Raw genomic sequence first — 20,319 nt, forward strand, 5'->3', positions numbered from 1 at the left:
CCTGGAAGTGACGCCTCTAAAGGGGGACGGTAAGGAGCATCGGCTACTTGGGGAGGTAGAAAATGGAAGGTAGACTGTTGGGAAGTATTTTTATCTGCCGACGAGGCAATGGCATCTAAATCTAGTGTACGGGCGTCGATTCCATGCTTCTTCATGTGTGCGACAAAAGCAGATCGCCGTTTGATTCTAACAGAGCATGAGCCCGACGGAACAATACCAACGGCAATAGCCAAAACTAACCTTGTACCACATTCTGGTACAGTGCACTTGTACGCGCCCTCGCGTCTGTGAGTTTCCTTTCGATGGCGAGTACAAGACGAGGGATCACTGAACGCTTTCATACAAGTGCCAATACCACACACGTAAGGCTTGGCCTTGGTGCTATGGAACAGTCAGCATGATTCAAAATCCAAAAACGAACAAGCGTACTGTGTATTGAGGTGGGTCTTGAGACCTGAATACTGGGCAAACCCTTTTTTGCATGTGTCGCACATGTGTGGCCTAGAAGTCGAGACTGTTAGCTTGCGCAATGCTTCGATATGACGAAGAGCTCACTTGATTCCGGTATGCAGCAGCTGGTGGCGAGTAAGATCGCCCTTGCGAGTGAAGCTCTTGGGGCACGATGAACATGACCACTAGTGTCCGTATCACTCAGTAAGCCAATCTTTGAGTCCCAGCAATACATTACTTACTGTCGACATTGTAGCAGATATAAAATATTACTAACTTTAAGGAAGGTGGGCGACGTTGGCCAGCGACGTCGATTAAAAGAAATATAAAGGTAATAAAAACATGCAGGAGTTTAGTCCACAGTTTGTACCATGATTTAAAGGCAAGAGGCCACCCGTCTCCGAGGTGGAAGAACAAGCTTCGCGGACTTTGACTTTGGCCAGAAATCCATTGTTGTAAGGCCGAAGCGATGTCAGCGCCTAATGCGGACAGAAAACCGACATGTCCCTTGGTTGATCTATGACGAGGAAGGCATATGAAACCTTCGACGCCACAGCTGTGTTGAGAATGACAAAAACCGGCCTACCGTGCAGAAATTGACAATAAGAGAAATATAGCGACCGAGGTTGTTGGTGCTGCCCGGAGCCTCGGGAACAAGGCGCCATGTCTCACCTTGGTCAGCCAAAACCACAAAGATCGCGGAGTGATATAGTTTTCCAAACATCACAATGGTGTGATGAAGTTCAAGGGAGAAGATTGGTTAATCAACGACGAGACGAAGTGTTATATTCCGAGACCGGGACCATCAATAATTTTGGTCACCCTCTCTTTCATCCATGGTGCTATTGTTAGTAGGTCATGCCAGGTGAACGAGGCAAACTGATTCCAACTACCCGCAAACTCAAATTCGTCTTGCTCATACCCTATGATTGCCCTTGGTCTAATCAGCTGGACGATTACCCTGTTATGTTCATAGTAAGTATCCAGAGTAATAGCAAGGCGCTTCAACAAACATTAAACCGCCCATCCACTGCTGCCCTTCTTCATCAAGAGATCTCCATCGTCTATCTCCCCCACCGGGAGTATATAACGGATAATTTCGATGGGATTCCGCAGGTAAGGGATGTGTGAGCTTGTTGTATAGACGCGAACCTGCTAAGAAATAATGTATCACAAATGGAGCAAGAATATGGCTCAATATTACCAGCTGATGGGCCATCACACTCATCTCCATAAGGGGAGTCATGCAATGCCCGGTTATTACCTTTCAAGTTCACTCCAAGGGTATCAGTGACCTCGATACCGGGAGGATGGAGTAAAGCGTGCGCATTGCGATTTACAATCAACGGCGACCGAGGCATGTGAAGAACTCCGATCGCGATGACCCGCACATCAGTAAACGTGGCGACCACCTACCAGTACATTAACAGTAATATGGCCACGCGGAGCACAAAACACTGACTCTTATTGTAGGTGACAGATGTGAAAGGTTACTTTGATATCTATTGCTCTGTGAGCGACAAGCATGCAACGAATAACAACCGTTGATGAACAGCGTGCTATGTGCTTACCGCATCTCGGCAAATATGGCCATGGGACTAAAGCCCCGTGAGGATGATTCCAGTTCGTTGACTGAACCATTGCGATTGAGCACTATATATCTAGGCCGCATCCTGCTTAGAAATGGCTATTCGCAAGCATGCACACGATTTACTTAGTCCAAGCTTCATCCGTAGTGCAGGTCGTGTAAGTCCTGTGCCAGACACGATACAACATTCTACAATTGTGTCATTCGCGCTCCCTTGAGAATACGAGATGTACATACTTAATATAAAACTCCCTCCAAGTATTATCCTTCTTCCACTTCAACCATCCAGGAATGAATCGTTTGCGAGAGCATTCTTCCCACTCAGAAGCCTTCAAGTTCGGAAGGGATGATTCAAAAAGTATGAAACCTGGTGGTGCAAGCGTAAGGATATCGATCCAATTACTTCTGGGTACGATTGAACGAAGACTGAGGTGGTAGAAACTTCGTTCGTAGCTGCCACTAGCCAGGTTTTGGGTAATCGGGGGTTTCCAGGGGTTCAAAGTCGAGTCTGAAGCAACATGTCTTAGTCTCCGAGACAGATTCGACACTTTGACTAGCGACTCGAGGTCTAAGTTGCCAAGAATCGTAGCAATAAGCTCAACTGGGAGGGACTCAAGCGTGGTTGGCATAATGGTATTGGACATGGTGAGAACACAGTTGGCGGGAAAGCAGTCTTGCAGTGGCTGTGGATTAGTACAGCCGTAACCGGTCAACTGGCGCTGGTGAAAGTTCTGGGCAAATATACTCGCAGCAACCTCGCAGTGCAACAAATAACTTATCGCTACATCTAGAAGCCAGCGCGTTATACTCTTCAATATTTCAATCTTGAATAGAGACGATGCGATGCGAAATTACAAGACGAACTCCAGCGTCAAACCATCTGCACATAGACACTAGTAGACAACGCTCTGCCAGCTATGGTTCTTGTGTTTTGCAAGATGCGCTGTGGGCCACGACGTAACAAAAATTCTAGCCCAACGATTAGAACTTAGTGTAAACCGGCAGCTTGAATGATATACAACTGGGTTTTCAAATTTGCCGCGCATGCTAATGATGTAGTCATGTTGCTGCTGGCTGCGTCATTGGATACACTGGAAATATCATTAAATAGCGAAAGGTAAACAGATAAAGATGAACGCACATCCAAACACCAGCGACACGACATTACGCCCTGCTGATTGGACGAGCATTATAATCGCGTTTAAAAGTCTCAAATTCGCGTTCCTTCGTGGTGTATTGCTCAGAAAGATTAGCAATAACTTTTTTGATCTATTGAGATGCAGGTATCAGACAATCGGTGATATGGTAGAAAAGGGCACGTACGCCTTCGCGATTTGTTTGCAGAGCAGGAACTACATCCTTGACTGTACGCTCAACTAGCACACCACCGATCAAGCGGAAACACTTCCGACCAGGTTCCACTTGAAGTGCTTCATTCAAAGTAGAAAGGACAAGTCTAATGGAAAGTCAGTTGAATGTGGGTATCAAATATATGACAAAGGGCGTGCCCATGCTCTTCAGCCTCTTGCTCCAATTCGCCTATCTTCCCAGCAAGGCTTTGGAGCTCGTTTTGCAGGCGGGAGTAAGTTTGCTGTATTTCTATCTGATCAGAGAAGCGATTAGAAGTGAAGATGGTAGGCAGAATGGATGCGTGCCCTGATCGCTCAATGGTTGAACTTTTGATTTTGCTTTTGAGGTCGACATGATAGCCAGTGTTGACTCAATGCAGGACACACGATTGGCTAGCGTTGTCACACTAGTGACATACGTCACAGTAGAATGTTCGGTGTTAGCAACCTCGCTCGACTTTGACCGAACTTTGACCGTCATGTCTTTCGCTCGCCCACGTCTTGTACTGGGTCTCGCGCCCAGGGTAGTGGCGGCACAGCGTTCTGTTGTGCTGCGCTCGTCTCTGGTGGCATACCGCAACATTCATAGTACCCGCTGCTCGCACGCAGAGCATCTTGAAAGCCGACTCAAAGGTCCAATAAGGTCACCGCCTCTAGGTGCAGGAAGTTTGACCGCAAAGGACGAGCCCGGAAAGGATATTGACCCTTACAAGGGTGGGCAGAGTGCCATTGACAAAGCCGTCCATCTCTTTTTCTTTACCGAGATCATCCGAGGTGTGCATTTTGAAATCTAATTATTTTAAGTTTCTGCATGACTAGTTCAGGAATGTGGATTGTTCTGGAGAATTTCTTCAGGCAACCCTACACTATAATGTACCCATATGAGAAGGGTCCTCTGTCTCCCCGTTTCCGTGGAGAGCACGCTCTCCGACGGTATCCCAGTGGTGAAGAGCGGTGCATCGGTTCGTGAACACCTCCGACCGTGTCGTGCGCGTCTAAGATGCATATATCATTAGCTTGCAAACTTTGTGAGGCCATTTGTCCTGCTCAAGCAATTACCATCGAGAGTGAAGCCCGCGCGGATGGTTCGAGAAAAACAACTAAATACGGTAAGACTTGTATTATGGTATCGTGGAACTGTTGCACTACTTACACGGTCCTTCCCAAGACATCGACATGACGAAATGTATCTACTGCGGTTTCTGTCAAGAAGCTTGCCCGGTTGACGCGATCGTTGAAAGTAGGTGTTAATAAGGGGGTATTACTGACACTAGAATGTTGATGCCGTCCATTCAGCACAAAATCAGGAGTTCTCCACGGAAACTCGCGAGGAGCTCCTGTATAACAAAGAGAAGTTGCTTGCAAATGGCGACCGGGCAGAGGCCGAAATTGCTGCTAACTTGCATTGTAAGTATCCATTACATTTTTGGGGTTGCACGTGCTGAATCGCTATGCAGCGGACCACGTTTATCGGTGAAGTAGTAGTCTAGATGAGTCGTGGCAGGTTGTGTACTTATCTGATGGTCCAATTCTGAATTTCTTCACCTGATGTCATCAAGATTGAACAGTAAGCTTGAAGATAGGCATCTTCTGAACACGTTGATCCGGTTGCTTCGTTGCAGCTACGATCCGAATGACCTGCGCGATATGTGTGAATGACGAAAATGTCTTCCATTTCGTGCAAGCTGTGTCAGATATGTAGGAAGGGGCACTTCTCAGTCACAATCTTGCGTCTTTAAGGTTATCGCAGCATGTGCCACTGATTCTGAACCCTGATGTTCTCACATGTGCACCATCTTTTCTTGTGAGAACACCATTTCTTAGGATTCTTGGGTTGATTGGTTTTTCGTCAGGTTGTATTGGCCAGATGAACTGCGATCAAGGCTCGTCTGATTTCAAACCAGACCACTGGATCGCCGCTGAAAATACCCACCTCTGAGCGGTTTAGGATGAAACGGACCGAATGCCAATGGGAGGGCACGGACGAGCTCGTGCTCGATCGTTACGGAAAACCTTCTACTCTTCCCAGTCACGTCAGCGCTAAACCATGGCGTTTAACGGGGTAGCTCCGAACACATGTCTTCCAAGGAAATCACATGCCCCCATAGCAGACAATAGGCGAGCCATCTAAGAATATGGCCTTGACTCAGATACTAATCCTCGGATTCCATCGTAGAGCGCAGCAGGTGGCCCCCCTCGTTTCCCCTGACACCCCGAGTCATTGTACTTCCCACATCCAGTCAACAAACCTGGCAGTCCAGCCACACTTCCGGTCCCGTCTCTCCGTAAGATTCGTAGACAAGCAGGATGGCATGATACTGCCTCCCTCAGAAACCCGTTCCTCGTCTCCCATGTCTAACCGTACTCGGCAGCTGCTCTCGGAAGCACAGAAGCTTGCCACGTATGAATCACAGCGCACAGGTCGTAGGATCACGGTCATGGACATCATCCTGGAATCTAAGTGGCCAGTGGCAACCGTACAACCTTATCGCTGCGCCGCCAAGAGCCGCTTTCCTCATGCGCAGAAAACTTACGCGCCTCAAGCCCATCTTGGCAAAGTGGAGCTGTACCAACTTGAACAAGCTGCTATAACTGTTTTGACCGCGGCGTACGGCCGGAAGATTTCTGCAGAAAGGTCTACCAGTGTGGCTGCTGAATCTTGATGACGAGGGTGTTCTTTACTCATGATACTTGCACTTGCACTGCTAGATTTCTCGATCAGTGATAGATCCCGGGGCCCTTGTTATTCCCCTTTGTGTTAAAAGATATTTTTCGGGAACCCCCTTGCATTCCTGTGCAGGACAAAAGGGAAAGATTTACACTTTGATCCGCCGGTCAGATCCATACATACAAAGTTATGATTACTCGTATACGCTTCTCACGACAAACTTGGCGTCCACAAGTCAGACCATTACCATGAAATGTGGCAGACAATCGTCCCTTCATATTTGGAGCACATGGCGCGAGAGCAACACGACGAAAAACAGGGTATACAAAGATTACGAGCACTAGCGATGTGTACAAAAATATCAACATATACATACATGCAATAAGCCATGAAATTAAACCATGAAAATATCAAGTACTCGGGCTCAAGAAGATCTAAAAGGAAACTTACCGTGCCGCCGCAAAAAAAAATAATTAACACTTTGTCTAAGTATCTGAAGCCTCATCTTCTTCTTCTTCTTCCTCCTCGCGCTCGTGGGAACGCGCAGGTTCCTGGTGAAGTCTCTTGGGGCCACGGTCATCGGCAGGGTGGCCGCCTGCGAACCTCAACGGTGCTTCTCCTCCGCCCCCTGAGCCACCCGCAGCGGGTAAATCATCAACGTCATCGATTCCATCTATCTCCATGTCTTTACGAGAACGTTTTCTGGATGATTCCGTAGAGGGGCGATGCTGCTCTGGAAGCATGTAATGCCCGCCAGTTCGGTCACGGCTGTATGTACGGCCTTCTTCATAGATGACGTCTTGGTCTTCACTTGGATTGCGTGGCGGATTTGCCTGACGGGGTGCATAGGGTCCCCTGTCTCGGTCATAATATTGAGTGTGACCTTCAGGCCGCGATAGTACGTCCCCGCCACCATTTCCGGAGCCAGATCCGGAACCAGATCCCGATGTGTCAGAGCGAGATGATTGATTGTGCATACCGGGGCCAATGGGTTCGCGAGAGTATGAGTAGTCTCCCCTATCTACATGAGGTCTAAGCCTTAGGTGAGAGGGAGGAGACGCATGCATCACTCCCGAAGGCACGGATTCTCGAGCGGATTCGCCCTCATGACGTGCCCATGCACGTTCTCTCTCGAGATCGCGCTCATATTCTAGGTCTGGGTGGCCAATGGCCGCTCCAGGCCCGACGCGCTGATGATTGTGGAGACGTGAAGCTCGAGTATTAGGGGATGCCATCGAGGAAGAATGTGAGGAATGCTGTCGTGAATGAGTGTATAGATCACCATGGTAGCTGCCACGCTCAAGCGTCTCATGCCTTCTAGAAGATCGCTCCCTGTCACTCGGGTGTGGCGGACTGTGATGCCCATGTTGGACAGGAACCAGAGAATCCTGGGAGTACTGTTGAGGGTGTGGAATGCCCCCTGAGTGGTATCCTGGGGGAGGTGCCTGAGATGTTATCTGATGGCCGCGCGATCTGGAAGGTGAGGATTGTGAACGCGAAGAACCATTACTGTGAGGGTGAAGATGAGGACTATGAGCTTGTGAGTGTCCATGCGCCCTCGGTGGCTCCAGATGCTGTATAGGAGTCAACTGCGAGAGGGGTGGAAGCTGCCGGGAGGAGTCATGACCTGACGCGGAACCGCCCCTCGACATGTGCACTGCAGAAATTCCGTGGGAAGGCGCAACTCCAGGACCTATAGGCCCGTCGGGGGCCTGAATAGGGCGACCATCTGGGCCAGGAATAACACGGAAAGAGCTATGATTGTGCACGTATTCGATAGCATTGTGATCGTTTAAATCTACAGGTGGAAAGTCACGATGGTCGCGATGTTGGTGGTGCGCTGTTGCACCTATATCGCGCGGATGTGGGGGAGGCACACCGGGACCGGAGTGTGTAGGAGGAAGTGCATGGCTGTGAAGGTCTGGAGAAGGTGGCACAGCAGAGAGGCGTTCATACAAAACACTATCCCGGATCACCGTATCAGATACATGTTGGATGATGTACATGGAAAGTTACTCACGCTCGTTCCAGTTTCATGCGTTGGATAGATTTTTTAGCCATGAGGACCTTGTACTGAAGCTTATCATTGTCCTAAAAGCAGGTAAGTTAAGAATACACCGAGTAGGGTGGCATTTGCCAACCGTTTCGATTTCTTTGACTTTTCGCTTTAGTTCCTTGTATTTTGTTTGATACTTTTCATCTTCAACACCAGCTGCTATACCAGTAGCATAAGCCTTAGATTTCTGACGTGGCGCAGCAGCAGCAGAAACGGATTGTGTAGGCATCTGTAGATGAGGGAGAGTGACAGGGCTTGGGGAGTGGATGTGGGACATTATGGCAGTGCTCTGAGGTGGCAGCGTTGGACCTGTCAGTATTACTCATCGAAAAAGTTTTGGTTGGCGGCGTACTTACGAGTCGACTCAGTCTTCCGTATCACAAAGTCTACCTTACTGGTCACAGAATTCGAACCAGCTCGAGCAGCATGTCTTTAATTTTAACAAATATTTTTTCATGAATCCAGGGCGCGTTCCGGCAGTGGTACGTTAGGTTCAAGTTCTAGGTGCTGGACCGCATCTTACTAGGCTCTCACCCAAGGCCCCAAGACCTTCCAACTTATCAAATCTTGTCAGAGCCAATATTGAGTTTCGGAGCAAGCTCGAGGTTATCGGAATGTGCGAGGCACCAGGATGGGCGCTGCACACTCAAAAGTCCGTTATGTACCCAACCTGGGGCCTGGATTCAGTCTTACCGATCTTGCTGCGATCCATTTGTTACACATGAAACGATTATGATTCGATAGATGGCATCGATAACACCGCATGGCGGCGGGATAGATCTCACCGTCAAGCTGGGCATAGTTTCACGTTCAGGGCAGGTCTCACACTATTAGTCACGTGGTAAGCACTTTGTTGAGAATCCGAAAGCCGCCTTCACCACTATCACTCCACAACGCGTCCAACATTCAGCGAGTGAGTCATTGAGTTATTGAGTATTAATCTGGACAGCGCTAATTTACGGTTACAAAAACTTAGTGTCTATACAGTACCGACAGTGCGTGTAATATATTGTACAGGATGGCCGTGAGCTCAAGCGCAGTCTTTGCAGAGACATGCCTCCACCCGGGGGCTTCGAGGCAGTCAAGTATAAACGAAACCTTCCTTTTCGTGGTCCAAGTGGTCTAGTCATTCTAGGAGCTGTGACAGCCGTGTGTGCATATGGTTTCTATCGTGTTGGGATGGGAAACCTAGAGAGAAGGTATGTTTATCTTCCGAACGCCGATATGATGGCGCATGGGGTCAGCAGGCTATAAAACGTGTCTTTTCATGGCGCGCTCGCCATAAAACGTGTCCTTGTGAGGATCCGGCCGCTGTTCTTATCAGTACCATACTCAATTTTACGGCCCGTACAAGGGCCGTACCAGAAAAAGCCAACTAAACTGATTTGGGCTGTGTTCCCGACAGGGAACTGCAAAGAGAGCAAGTTTGGTCCCGCATCCACCTTGTCCCCTTGTTGGTGGCGGAAGGCGATCGAGATGCATATCGTCGCCAACAAGCTGCATTGGAGCGAGAGCGAGAGATTATGAAGGATGTTAAAGGATGGGAGGTAAGTTTGATGACAAAATATTGCTATATAATTCTGATCAATCATATTTCCTCGATACGCCCCCGGTATCTTATGTCCAATCGCTGAAACTCAGCCTGGTAAAAGTGTCTATAACAATGCGCGATATCGTTCCGCAGAATCCATTGTGGTTCTCTGATTGGTCTACTGTTACCTTTCTTTGTAGAATCACAATCAATTATTAGATCTTTTGGCCACAAAAGCGCGCAGTCGGAGAAGCTTCCATTGTAGCAAGTAGTACAGAGGGGCGCCACACAGCCTCGTACCAATTGAGAGTTGGAGTGTGATCTGGTCCCGCCATTGCTATATCGCGGGTTAGTTCCACCGGTGGCGGATGGCGATGTAAGTGTACAATAGTGCCCATATGTTCGGTTCCAAGATACCAAGAGCAGATTTAGATTAGGGCAGGTCGCGCTTTACTTTACGCTAAACATTTCGACTCTTGTTAGTAACATCAATTTGCAACGTTAACACATTTTTTTTCGTTGCTGGCTGACGCCGCAAGACAGCTGGCATAGCTTCAAGTTGAACATTTGATTCTTTATCTAACAAACAGGTACTGGACTTGCGATTTCGCAGGGATTGGCGTTCTTTCCCGATTCAGTGTAACAGTTATGTTCATATCAAGCAACTCTGTATCACACAGTTTGTAGGGATTTTCCTCCGAAAGTGAGTGCGACTATTATTGGTTCTCCCTCCTTTGCCATATCCTAATCAGGCACCGACCCCGAAGCACACCCCCTTTTCAGGACTACGGGCTAATTGAGCTCACAAGAATCACAATCTGCTGATTCAACCCGAGTCAGGTTGTGATAATTATGGCATTTATCCTTAAGTTTCGGATGCCGCTAAGGATAGCCCCTCTTAAGCAGGCCCGATGGCGTTCGTACATATCCTCGTATCCCGCTGACACCCCTTCCGATTCGCTTTGCCCCCAAGCGGCTCCGCCCACTATTAAAGCAAACGTCTCGCGTTTCTTTTCTCTTCCACGTATCTCTTCTACTTTCATAATGCCTATGGATTCCTATCCCCATCGTGATTCTCATTCAAGTACCCTTCCCCGCATCTCTCTCTCTAGTGACACCGGGATGAAAGACTCGATGAACTTCTTGAACAGTTCATCCTACGATATGTTGTCGCCAGATGCTGATCAGTTGATTTTCGGTCCCTTGGAGTTCGATGAGGGCCCATTGCTGAGTCCCTCGATGGCTCCTTCGTGGGATTCCCCAAATGACTTTGGCTATCATCACCCATTATCTCCTCCTACATCCGACCACACCCCTTCTCCACATCACGCCTCAGACTTCGATGTAACAGACGCATCGCCCAATAATTCATTTTATGACTCTACATTCGGACGGTTTGACGATATGCATTCCATGCTTGATCTAGATACCGCCCATTTCTCGCATTGGCTAAACGAACCCTGTGCTGGACCCTCCCACTTCTCCCATACCCATCCGTGGTGCTGGCCTAGATCCACAATCGCCGCCACTCTTCTCCTACCCTAATCACACATTTACGCCCAGCGCGTCCTTCTCGCCGTCGGAATTTGCGGCACCGCATCAGCTACCGAGATCGTTATCGCCGGCCGACGGCTCTGATGGCTATCTCAGTTCGCCAGGTCTCCGCGTGGAATCGATATCGCCTGCGGAGACTTCACTGAGACCGCCACCGTGGGCAACTCAATTGTGGGATTCGTCACATTATGAAACTTCCACGTCGTCAGCGCGTGTTCACCAGCCCCTATCAGAACACCCTTATGGAGTCAAACGCCAACGTTTTCAACCCAGACGAGACTTGTCCACCTTGGGTTTCCAGTCTTCTAGCGCTCCAATGCAAACGAGCATGCCGTCAATGATGAGGAACTATAGTTCCCGTCGTGGCGAGTCTGTCAGCGTTAGCGATGACCGTGACGCAACCGTGCGACGTAAGAAGCGGCTATCGACTGATGAACTTTCCAGGGAAGAGAAATCAGCAGACTCACGTATGCAACTATAATTTACTATTGTCATCATCTTGCTAACTTTGATTAATTCCGCTATAGCTCCTCTCAAGTCTATACTCAAGCAGCCCAAATTAGCACCGAGTGCTTGGCAGCTTTATTTCACAGACTGGATTCAGCGGCACCAAGCAACGAGTACAAGAAAACTCAATGTTGCACAGGCTGCCAAGGAGGCCGGTCAGGAGTATGCTAGTTTGACTCCCGAAGAGAAGGAGGTCTGTTCCATTCCTTTTACCGAGTCTGTATAAGCTGACGAGTCTCCCAGCCTTACAAGCGACGGTCTGCAGTTCTGAAAGAAGTGCGAGAGCGCGAGAACGCAGCCTACATGAGGAGTCTCACTCCTGATGATATCAAGAAGGAGAATGCCTTCCGCACTGCCCAACGAAAGGCGGGTCGTTCTCGGAAGAGCAACATTAAAGATCCAAACGCACCCAAGAAGCCGCTTAGCGCGTACTTCATGTTCCTGCAGCGCATCCGATCCGACCGTGCCCTTGTCAGGGAGATATTCGGTGACGAGCAAGAGACAACTAAGCAGAGCGTGTTAGCCGCTGCCAAATGGCGATCGATGACTGATGATGAGCGCAAGGTACGGAAAATTCTTTGTCACAATCGCGTAATTAGCTGATCCCGTTTTTCTAGCCTTTCCTTGCGCAAGCCGAGCAGGAGAAGCTTGAGTACGAGGCTGCACGAAGGCTGTACGAGGAAGGCACCACTGATCTTGGTACAAGTATCAATTTCAGCATCTTGCCAAGCAGCCCCAACGGTGAGAGTCCATTCCGTGCCTTGCGAGCAATCCAGGCGGAATCACTCAGTTCGGAAAGCGAGAGTGAGGGAATAGCAGCTGACGATGGCGCCGGTCGGTACACTCGCATATGATACCATTACATTCCACTTTTCATTCCTCTAGGTAACTTGCTATATGTTCTTTGGTCATAGCCCGCATTCGAGGGCATCGCGTTATGGTTATGTTTTTCTGTTCACGACCCAGGACTTGCTTGTTTACGACCTTGATCTCCCTTATGTGTATCAGTAGATTCCCCTTAGTAATGTCCTATACCTTGCTTCATCTTACTACAGGAGTACACGAACAATGTAATCAATTACTCCGCTAATGATAATCGTGCGACCATCTTCTGATGCGGTTCACCGTCTTCATCAAACAGATCGCCCTGATAAGTTTTGATTGACAAATATGATGAGTAACGTCATAGGATGTTGCGGAAATAACCATTACCTCTTCCTCGTAACCAAACCTATGAAAATAACCGCGGGTGAGTTAGATTTTCAAGTAGGTTTGATAATGACGTCGTACTTGCGGTAGAATGCTACAGCACCAGCCGAATCTGCACGAACTGCTTGGGAATGACAGACTATTTTGACAAAATCAATCACCCCTGAGTTTCTAGCGTGATCCTTAGCCCAATCGTGCAATGCAAGTACAAGATTGCGCCCGAATTTATAATGCCGGTATTCCTTCAGAACGACGAGCCGTGCAAGTTTGTAATATGAACTCCCTGCGTTCTCCACTTTGTGGGCACGAATTGTCCCTATGGGCTTCAGAGACGGTAGAAGTCTTAACAAAAAATGCGTCGCTGTCGGATCATGTCTATGTTTCACCAAAAGGATTAGAAGGATCCAAATTGAAGCAGGTGGCGGATTATCGAGAAGGAGATAACTTACTCATCTACTTCAACTTCCAAAGGAAACCCCTGTTCTGTGACGAAAACGGCGATCCTAACTTGGATGCACTGCTGAAGGAGGGCATGGCGGCCGTCGTGCTCAGGAGGAGGAACGACAATGATCTCATGGGCAGGTGGGACCCGGAGTGCAGCGTCATCTGCCATAGTGAGAAATGAAAGGTACAAAAATGATATCGAAGAGTGATGAGCTGTTCCGCGAAGGTGGTCAGATATAGGCTTGGAACCAGCTCTCTTCGCGTTGGATGAGGGATAACCCAGAATAACGTTAATAGACGCTTGTGTGTCACATGGTGTTTAAATTCGATAAACCCCAGCTCTCGGCTCGGCTCAGCGGATATCATGGCAGGGATGATCAATCAGCTCATTGTACAGCCAGCGAGATACTGAAAATTAAAACGCTGGAAATGAACTTCACGGTGCCGGTAGCAGCTCAGCGAATCATAACAACAGTTGCCAGCGCTTGGATATCTGAGAAAAGCTTTTCGGGCCGACAGTGGCTCCATGATCCCGAGTCCTATTATGCGAATGTTTGGCAAAAGAAACTCAGACCTGTGAAAATTGGGGAAAGAACAGAATGAAAGAGAGCACGCTGTTCTTGCTCCTAACTTTGATAGACCAAGTTGGTGTACTTCAGGTGAGTCAAGTACGACGTCAATATGCGACTTGCAACTTGATATAGTTTCGCACGAGTGGAAAAATCGGCCAAATAAGGCCAAACACACCTGGTCATCTGGATCCCTAATTTACATAGTGAGGAAAGCCACCAACTTATAACTGGTACTGTTACTGGCGTCGTTGGTTTTGTTACGCGTGAGTTATACAAGTTTAACTCCAAGTTGCCTGAATTTTAAGCCTTAGTTTTGTTTCAGCAGGTTTGAGTCTGAAGACTGCTTCGACGGCACTCCAGACCCAGGTGCGGGTGCCCATGATCGAGCCTTTAGCAGCAGCTGTAGTAAACAGTTTTTTGCTACGTACACCCGCCGGACGTGCCTCTGCATTTAGGCCTTCTGTGGAACACATGGGTCGGTCCATACGTCGTCCTCTACTACGCGACTTTTTTACTCCGACTGTGAGGCAGTGGAAAGGCAAGGAGAAAGCAGTGGAGCAGGATGTGGATTATGCTCAGTGTGCCGAATGTGCCGAATGGCTCTTGGGAGTAACACATGAACCGTGCTGCGTCATGAGGCACTCCGTTTGGTGTCCAAGTACGTGTCATTCCGTTAACGGTAGATTTTAAATTTAACAGTGAAGTACACCATAGGACGAAATCGTATGTTCAAAATCAATGACGTGGTTCCTCGTCGATCGCAAACATCGAACTATTCTGCAAGTCCTCCCAATGTCCGCCGCTATTCCTCATCTCTTCCGTCGTGTTCAAATTCTCCACGGTTCAATCATCTCTCGACGACTTTGTCCTCACCGGCCCCTGAAATACTGGACGTGATGACATCTTCTTTGAACTACTTCCTGTCCCTCCTGCAAGAAACCCACCCATTTAACTTGGATGATGTATGGAATGCTTACCAGATGCTTGTTGACTCTGATGATCACCAATATCTGAAACCGTTGGACGTCTTGAACTTTGCTCAAAAGCTCTCTGCTGCTGTAGAGGCAGGCGGTGAGGGCAACGGCGGCGTTTCGTACTTTCGAGAGTGGGGCACACGACTTGCCGCGCTGAATGAGCGGCTGGAGTCCATATTCGAGAAGCATTCGAGCGAACACGTTACGAAGTTAAAACTCGTAGCGAGAGCCTCGGCATTTCTAGGAGATCTGGACCGTGCAATCATTACCGCCCACGAACTATCGGATCTACTTGCTGACGGACGGAGAGAGGAGTTAATGGAAATTTATGGGACCCTCATCCGGTTAATGACGCTTCATCAAGACGGCGAGCACGTCCTGGATTTTGTTCTTGCAGAGTGGACCAATATCGGCGTGCATCTCTTACCTCTCTCTACTCGTTTGCAGTATTTGCACATTGACGTAAAAACCTCATCGTTACAAGATACGATCTACTCGACTTTGGCCAACATACCAGATGCTGCATCCCTATTGGCAAGGCGACGACACTTGGGTTTGGAGACACGGCAGCGTATGGGTGTCCTGCTGCTAGACGTATTTTGCTGGGAAGCCCTGGCAGAGGATGCATATGCATTGCTGAAAGAAATGCGAGCGCAGCGGATATCGATACAAGTTGACCTGCAATTACAAGTGGTCCGCTCGCTTGTTCGTGCTGATTCCTTCATTCGCGCCAATGAACTGTACAGGACCATATCGAAGTCGACGAACACCCGGCATAAATTTTTCATCTCTACCGGAATGTTCCTCGCGGCACACCAGGGTGACATTGACCGCGCCGAGGAGTATTATTCCCAGCTCAACACAGCGCGGTGGATTACGTTGCAGGATAAAGCCATTCTCATGCATGCATATGCAGTTGCCGGACGAGTGGGCAAAGTCGTTGAACTATTCCACGAGTTCTTTCCTAACCCAAAGAACGGACCAAAGCCTTCAATCGTGCATTACACCATTGTGGTGTATGCACACGCAGAGCGCGCGGATTACGACGGGCTCAATTTTTGGCTTCAGGCTATGTCGAAAGCTGGACTAGTTCCTGATATCTACGTCTACAGCATCATTCTCAAAAGCTTTTCTGCACGTGGGGAAGTAGAGTCTGTCTCCGCCGTTTTGGACCAGATGCGCGCTGCCAAAATTATGCCCACTCGTGTCTTGTACACAACTGTCATATCTCTTCTTGCGCATAGGAGGGACCCTGTATCTGCGGAAGCAATTTACAAACGTGCGTTACGCGAAGGGATAACTCCCGATCGCAAGATGATCACTTCTCTCATGAATGCCCACGTGGAAGCCGGTTCTTGGGCGGGAGTAGTGCGCGTTTTTGACTACCTCAAATCATCTCGAACCCCTCGCCTTCGGCTATCAATAGAAGTCTACAATACTTTGTTGAAAGCTTACGTCCTTATCGGCGCCCCTTTCCATGTCGTCTCTACAATTTTTCGCAAGCTCGAGGCTATGGGTGTGCAGCCGAATGGACGGACGTATACCCTTATCATCCAGTCGGCCTGCGATGCAGGATACATGAACATTGCCAACAAGATTTTCACCGAGATGCAGGCAGCCGCAAAAGACTGGCAGACAACTTATCGTGTTGACGCTTTCGTGTTGACGATCATCATGGCTGGTCATTTACGGCTGGGTGACAAGCGTAGGGCAAAGGTTGTTTATGACGACATGTGCGAACGAGGCATTCAACCTACATCCGCCACATTCCATCACATCCTTCGCGCTTATGGTAACGAGAGAACCGAAGAAAGCTTCCAAATTGCAGAGGGTTTCTTGAAGACCATCATGGCTGGTGAGTCTTCTGCGTCGTGGATCCCTCCTCAGACTCGCGCAGCTGCGCTTGAGCACGTCTACGGTCCCCTCATGATCGCGTATACAAAAACCGATAAACCAGAGGAGGTGGAGCGGTTGTTCCAATCCATGTTGGATGCGGGTGGAGAACCTTCGTTGGGCAGCTTGTCAGTGCTCCTCGACGCCTACCGTCGCTCTAGTGACATCGAAGCCATCCATGGGCTTTGGCCACAAATATGGCAACTCGCCTTACGTTTTTCGAAGACGGATTCGCTTTTCGATGGAGAAGATGATAACCCTTCCGACCCCACGAAACGTCAGGGAAATCTTCTCTGCGTTCCCCTATCCATCTATATCGATGCACTTTCTGCGGCCGGGGAACACTTCGTGATTGCCGAGATGTGGGGGAAAGCGAGATCTCATGGCTTCAGCTTCGATTCACATAACTGGAACCATTTGGCGGTTGCTCTGGTCCGCGCAGGCGAGCCGGAGCGGGCCTTTGAGATAGTCGAGCGAGTATTGCTACCTTATCAGCGTCAGAGCGAGGGTGTACTCCGCGACAGAGATTTATCTCCTGACTCCCCTCTCACTTTCGATGTCAGTCCCGCAGATGTTAGCAAACCAGTTTCCCAGTCACCGATGCACCGGAGTGAGCGCCGAGCTTATCAATCGAAAGTGGCTACCAAGAGATCCGGTGACGCGCTAGAAATGGATCCAACCTCGGATGATTTTGCTCATCCATTACACATACTGCACCAGATATCCCCTTCCTGGAATGTTTGGCGCCCTCATCGTGCTGTTCTTGACTTGCTGTCAGGAGTGCTGCGCCATCTGGAATCTGGGACGCCTGTCCAACCGGTGGGAGACCGTAGCTCAGCGCCACAGGCACTGGAACCTAACTCCGGCGGTGGTTTCACTCGTGGATATCTCGCGCGAGAAATGCTTGACCGCATTTATCTTAACTATCCTGATACAATTCAAGCTATTCGCTTACACGAGCGTTGGACTGCACGGAAATCCTCGTTGACGAGACAGGACGATGGGTGGTAGATGATGAGTTCAGTATATATGACACCAGGTACGGAGTACATTGCGAAGTAGAGGCATTAGTGATGCAGTGGTGATTACATTCTCTGAACACGAAAATCATCATAAAGCCAAAGGCAGTACTATGTTACGTGACTCCCATCAACTAACCATCTTCCGACTCATCAGATGGGTCAGAATCACCATCTCGTCGTCGTCGCCCATGTTTATTGGTTCCGTGGCGATTTCGCTGCAATGATGGCGAGTTCCTTAGTCCCCGGCCCAGACGGAGCATGGAAGGATCTTACCAACGGTAGCTTCTGGCCTTGATTACCAAAAGCAATCGACAGCGCGGTCGTATCTGCGCGGCGCGCCATAGGAGGTTATAATCTTTTTCTGTACTGAGACCGGCAATTTAGAACATACCGGGCACTCCTGGGAAGCGCTTAGCTGAGAAAACGACGAAGGGTTCGGTGAATGTTTGCGCAAGGACCGGAGAAACATGATTATGAACTCGGATTGCACCCGCTTCCGGTGCTGGCAGTCTGGAAATGGAATGTCAACTGTTGTTGTTATCTCCCAGGCATAACATCACATTCTTACTCGCCAACGTTCATTAGACGTAAACGCAGCCGGAAGGTTCCTAAGATGCCCCAGGGCGTCAGATAGAAGAATGGCCTTCGCGGTAATGAAGACATACCTTCCGTCCGAACAGATAGATCTTGGAAGAGGAAGAAAATTCCAGATTGCCGATGCTCATCGAGCAGCCGGCATGCATTGGATGAAAGAGGTCCCACCAAAGTCCGTGTGTATGAATGTCGGGGTAACGGAGCATGTGAGGCTGACGGGGAAGATGAGGAACTCTGAGCATATGTGCCCTGGTAATACGGTGGCTGTGATGGTGCACCATAAGCCTGGGGATGATCGTAGCTATTCCCTGCGCCTTGAAAAGGTTCCTGGACAAATCGTGGCGACGGGTCACCTGCGACTTGTTGGGGCCAACTACTTGCCTCAGATTGCTGAGTTGCATGTTCGGGATGTCTCATCGATGGGTCCACTTCTTGAGCATACACGCCCGTCTGTGGATTGACTACTACTGGATAAGATGGTTCCGCAGCTGGCCAATTGCGATAGTTGGCCGACTGATCGGAATCCGTACGATACGATGGCTGGGCTTGCCACGTTTCTCCCGGTGCAGCCGCGGGTATGCCGTTGCGTATGCCGTTGCGGTTGTACGACGACAAAGATGGATGAGGGTGGTTGAAATTGTGTGAGCGATCGAGGGGAGTTCCTGATGGAGCATATCCCCATGTGCTGTTAGATTCGGATGGCGAGCTGTAGGAATCTTGGTCATCATATGTTATGTTATCTGGCATCTGTGCTTGCTGGGGATAAGGGTAGGTTTGATTTACGAATCCTGACGGCGGAGCGGGAACCATCGGGGTCATAGTGGACTGTATTGATGTTCAAAGTCAGTGGAAAATGATGATAATGAGATATGAGGTAACATGCCACTGGTAGGCGTGGATGTTGGTGAGCAGAATTCGGCGTGGAATGAGACGACGTGGGGCTATGTTGTTCATCGTGGGGAGATGATGGAGGATTGGCACTCCGAGGCTTTCTGGATTTTTGAGCGTTCGTTGCGACGTACCGGTCCGCAGATGACGAGGGATGCAACACAAGATTCATCTCCCGTTTACCGTCAGCCGACCAAAGGTCGACCGTTACAAGAAAAAAAGAACAGTCAATGTCCCTGAGTAGTAGGTAATGAGCGGCGCAAAAAGCAAAAGAAGATTTCCGCTTACTCTACATCTACGATAGAGTTATCTTCTCTTCGGACAACCATCTTTGCGACTGCTGCAGGTGCGAGTGGTCTGCGATCCTGATAATAAATGTTATAAGGTTGTTAGACAAAGGCGCGACGGCTCGCGCACTTTATCACCAAAACCGCACATACGGGCACGCATAGGGTGTTGTACTACTTCAAGAGAATAATGCCTGATAACCGCTGAAGGTTAGGAAGGGCAAGAGACGACTTGGGACGTAATTGACTGACTTTCGGCCCCACCATTGTCCCCATTGCTCGATGCCTGCATCAGAATCTTGACGAGGTTGTTGATCGATGTTGGAACGGTTACTTGACTTTTGAACCATGAAAGTTTGCAAGACGTGAGAGCAAGAGGGTGGTGCGGTATAGGGGAAGGGGAAGGGCACTTGTCTGAAATCGGGTTACCTGCGGACAATTTAGACTCAGGTCGCGCTGCAGGATATACGGCCAGCAGTTGGGAATCAGATAAGATAAGTTCTCACGTCGCGAAGGTTGCGGGTGATGTTGGAGAAACGAGCCTGCGAGGTTCAGTAACAAGGTAGTCATTTTTGTCGGTACCCAGTGTGTACGATATTAATAGGATGAAAGCGCACCTGTTTGTTGTGGACTGGCTCTACAAGCTTGTAGGGCGTATTAAAGATGTTAAGAATTGTCTGATACTATAGGGATGCAGTTATAGTATACTGCCAGTGACGGCTTGAAGGTATGA

General features: G+C 49.0%; 9 protein-coding genes across 9 annotated transcripts; 3 read left to right on the forward strand and 6 right to left on the reverse strand.

The window, feature by feature from the left end:
• Nucleotides 1–143: 143 nt before the first annotated feature.
• BJ212DRAFT_1245718 (uncharacterized protein) lies at nt 144–635 on the reverse strand (the record flags this gene model as incomplete). Its single annotated transcript, XM_041329653.1, has 4 exons — nt 144–186; nt 241–381; nt 430–501; nt 556–635. Coding segments are annotated over 4 exons (336 nt in total), but the record flags the coding sequence as incomplete, so codon positions are not given.
• A 598-nt stretch (nt 636–1,233) lies between these two features.
• On the reverse strand, nt 1,234–2,667 carry BJ212DRAFT_1272915 (uncharacterized protein; the record flags this gene model as incomplete). The annotated part of the gene is made up of 7 exons (XM_041331053.1): nt 1,234–1,411; nt 1,464–1,643; nt 1,675–1,862; nt 1,913–1,952; nt 2,022–2,111; nt 2,165–2,227; nt 2,276–2,667. The coding sequence occupies 7 exons, from the start codon at nt 2,665–2,667 to the stop codon at nt 1,234–1,236; spliced, it is 1,131 nt and encodes a 376-aa protein (XP_041192586.1).
• Nucleotides 2,668–3,202: 535 nt separating this feature from the next.
• BJ212DRAFT_1447280 (Prefoldin beta-like protein) lies at nt 3,203–3,742 on the reverse strand (the record flags this gene model as incomplete). The annotated part of the gene is made up of 4 exons (XM_041338376.1): nt 3,203–3,307; nt 3,362–3,494; nt 3,547–3,637; nt 3,694–3,742. 4 exons carry the CDS (start codon nt 3,740–3,742, stop codon nt 3,203–3,205), a joined length of 378 nt encoding a protein of 125 aa, XP_041192587.1.
• Nucleotides 3,743–3,866: 124 nt separating this feature from the next.
• BJ212DRAFT_1447281 (Ndufs8, NADH:ubiquinone oxidoreductase 23 kd subunit) lies at nt 3,867–4,864 on the forward strand (the record flags this gene model as incomplete). Its single annotated transcript, XM_041338377.1, has 6 exons — nt 3,867–4,161; nt 4,212–4,349; nt 4,404–4,496; nt 4,556–4,627; nt 4,684–4,794; nt 4,845–4,864. The coding sequence occupies 6 exons, from the start codon at nt 3,867–3,869 to the stop codon at nt 4,862–4,864; spliced, it is 729 nt and encodes a 242-aa protein (XP_041192588.1).
• Nucleotides 4,865–6,540: 1,676 nt separating this feature from the next.
• BJ212DRAFT_1272636 (uncharacterized protein) lies at nt 6,541–8,388 on the reverse strand (the record flags this gene model as incomplete). The annotated part of the gene is made up of 3 exons (XM_041331024.1): nt 6,541–8,017; nt 8,076–8,146; nt 8,197–8,388. 3 exons carry the CDS (start codon nt 8,386–8,388, stop codon nt 6,541–6,543), a joined length of 1,740 nt encoding a protein of 579 aa, XP_041192589.1.
• A 776-nt stretch (nt 8,389–9,164) lies between these two features.
• Nucleotides 9,165–12,557, forward strand: BJ212DRAFT_1300127 (GRIM-19 protein-domain-containing protein; the record flags this gene model as incomplete). The annotated part of the gene is made up of 10 exons (XM_041332956.1): nt 9,165–9,310; nt 9,517–9,658; nt 9,843–9,903; nt 9,996–10,018; nt 10,233–10,345; nt 10,794–11,036; nt 11,206–11,663; nt 11,724–11,896; nt 11,947–12,267; nt 12,321–12,557. 10 exons carry the CDS (start codon nt 9,165–9,167, stop codon nt 12,555–12,557), a joined length of 1,917 nt encoding a protein of 638 aa, XP_041192590.1.
• A 93-nt stretch (nt 12,558–12,650) lies between these two features.
• Nucleotides 12,651–13,838, reverse strand: BJ212DRAFT_233318 (acyl-CoA N-acyltransferase). The gene is made up of 4 exons (XM_041342714.1): nt 13,362–13,838; nt 12,994–13,287; nt 12,916–12,934; nt 12,651–12,850 (listed from the first exon to the last, which is right to left on the reverse strand). The coding sequence occupies exons 1-4, from the start codon at nt 13,523–13,525 to the stop codon at nt 12,782–12,784; spliced, it is 546 nt and encodes a 181-aa protein (XP_041192591.1). The 5' UTR covers nt 13,526–13,838; the 3' UTR covers nt 12,651–12,781.
• A 468-nt stretch (nt 13,839–14,306) lies between these two features.
• On the forward strand, nt 14,307–17,806 carry BJ212DRAFT_1272581 (uncharacterized protein; the record flags this gene model as incomplete). The annotated part of the gene is made up of 2 exons (XM_041331022.1): nt 14,307–14,586; nt 14,643–17,806. 2 exons carry the CDS (start codon nt 14,307–14,309, stop codon nt 17,804–17,806), a joined length of 3,444 nt encoding a protein of 1,147 aa, XP_041192592.1.
• Nucleotides 17,807–18,009: 203 nt separating this feature from the next.
• BJ212DRAFT_1272999 (velvet factor-domain-containing protein) lies at nt 18,010–19,936 on the reverse strand (the record flags this gene model as incomplete). The annotated part of the gene is made up of 8 exons (XM_041331057.1): nt 18,010–18,143; nt 18,209–18,327; nt 18,386–18,425; nt 18,483–19,236; nt 19,298–19,535; nt 19,588–19,664; nt 19,717–19,780; nt 19,839–19,936. 8 exons carry the CDS (start codon nt 19,934–19,936, stop codon nt 18,010–18,012), a joined length of 1,524 nt encoding a protein of 507 aa, XP_041192593.1.
• Between the last annotated feature and the right edge of the window lie 383 nt (nt 19,937–20,319).

The sequence above is a fragment of the Suillus subaureus genome (genome assembly GCF_016647635.1).
Source record: "Suillus subaureus strain MN1 chromosome Unknown BJ212scaffold_18, whole genome shotgun sequence".
NCBI lineage: Eukaryota > Fungi > Basidiomycota > Agaricomycetes > Boletales > Suillaceae > Suillus > Suillus subaureus.

Excerpts from the sequence above, each read along its gene's own strand:
- BJ212DRAFT_233318 (XM_041342714.1), bottom strand. The coding sequence starts at position 13,525 with ATGGCAGATGACGCTGCACTCCGGGTCCCACCTGCCCATGAGATCATT. Across the intron at positions 13,288-13,361 it reads TTGGAAGTTGAAGTAGATGA|ACATGATCCGACAGCGACGC; the intron begins GTAAGTTATCTC and ends GGTGAAACATAG.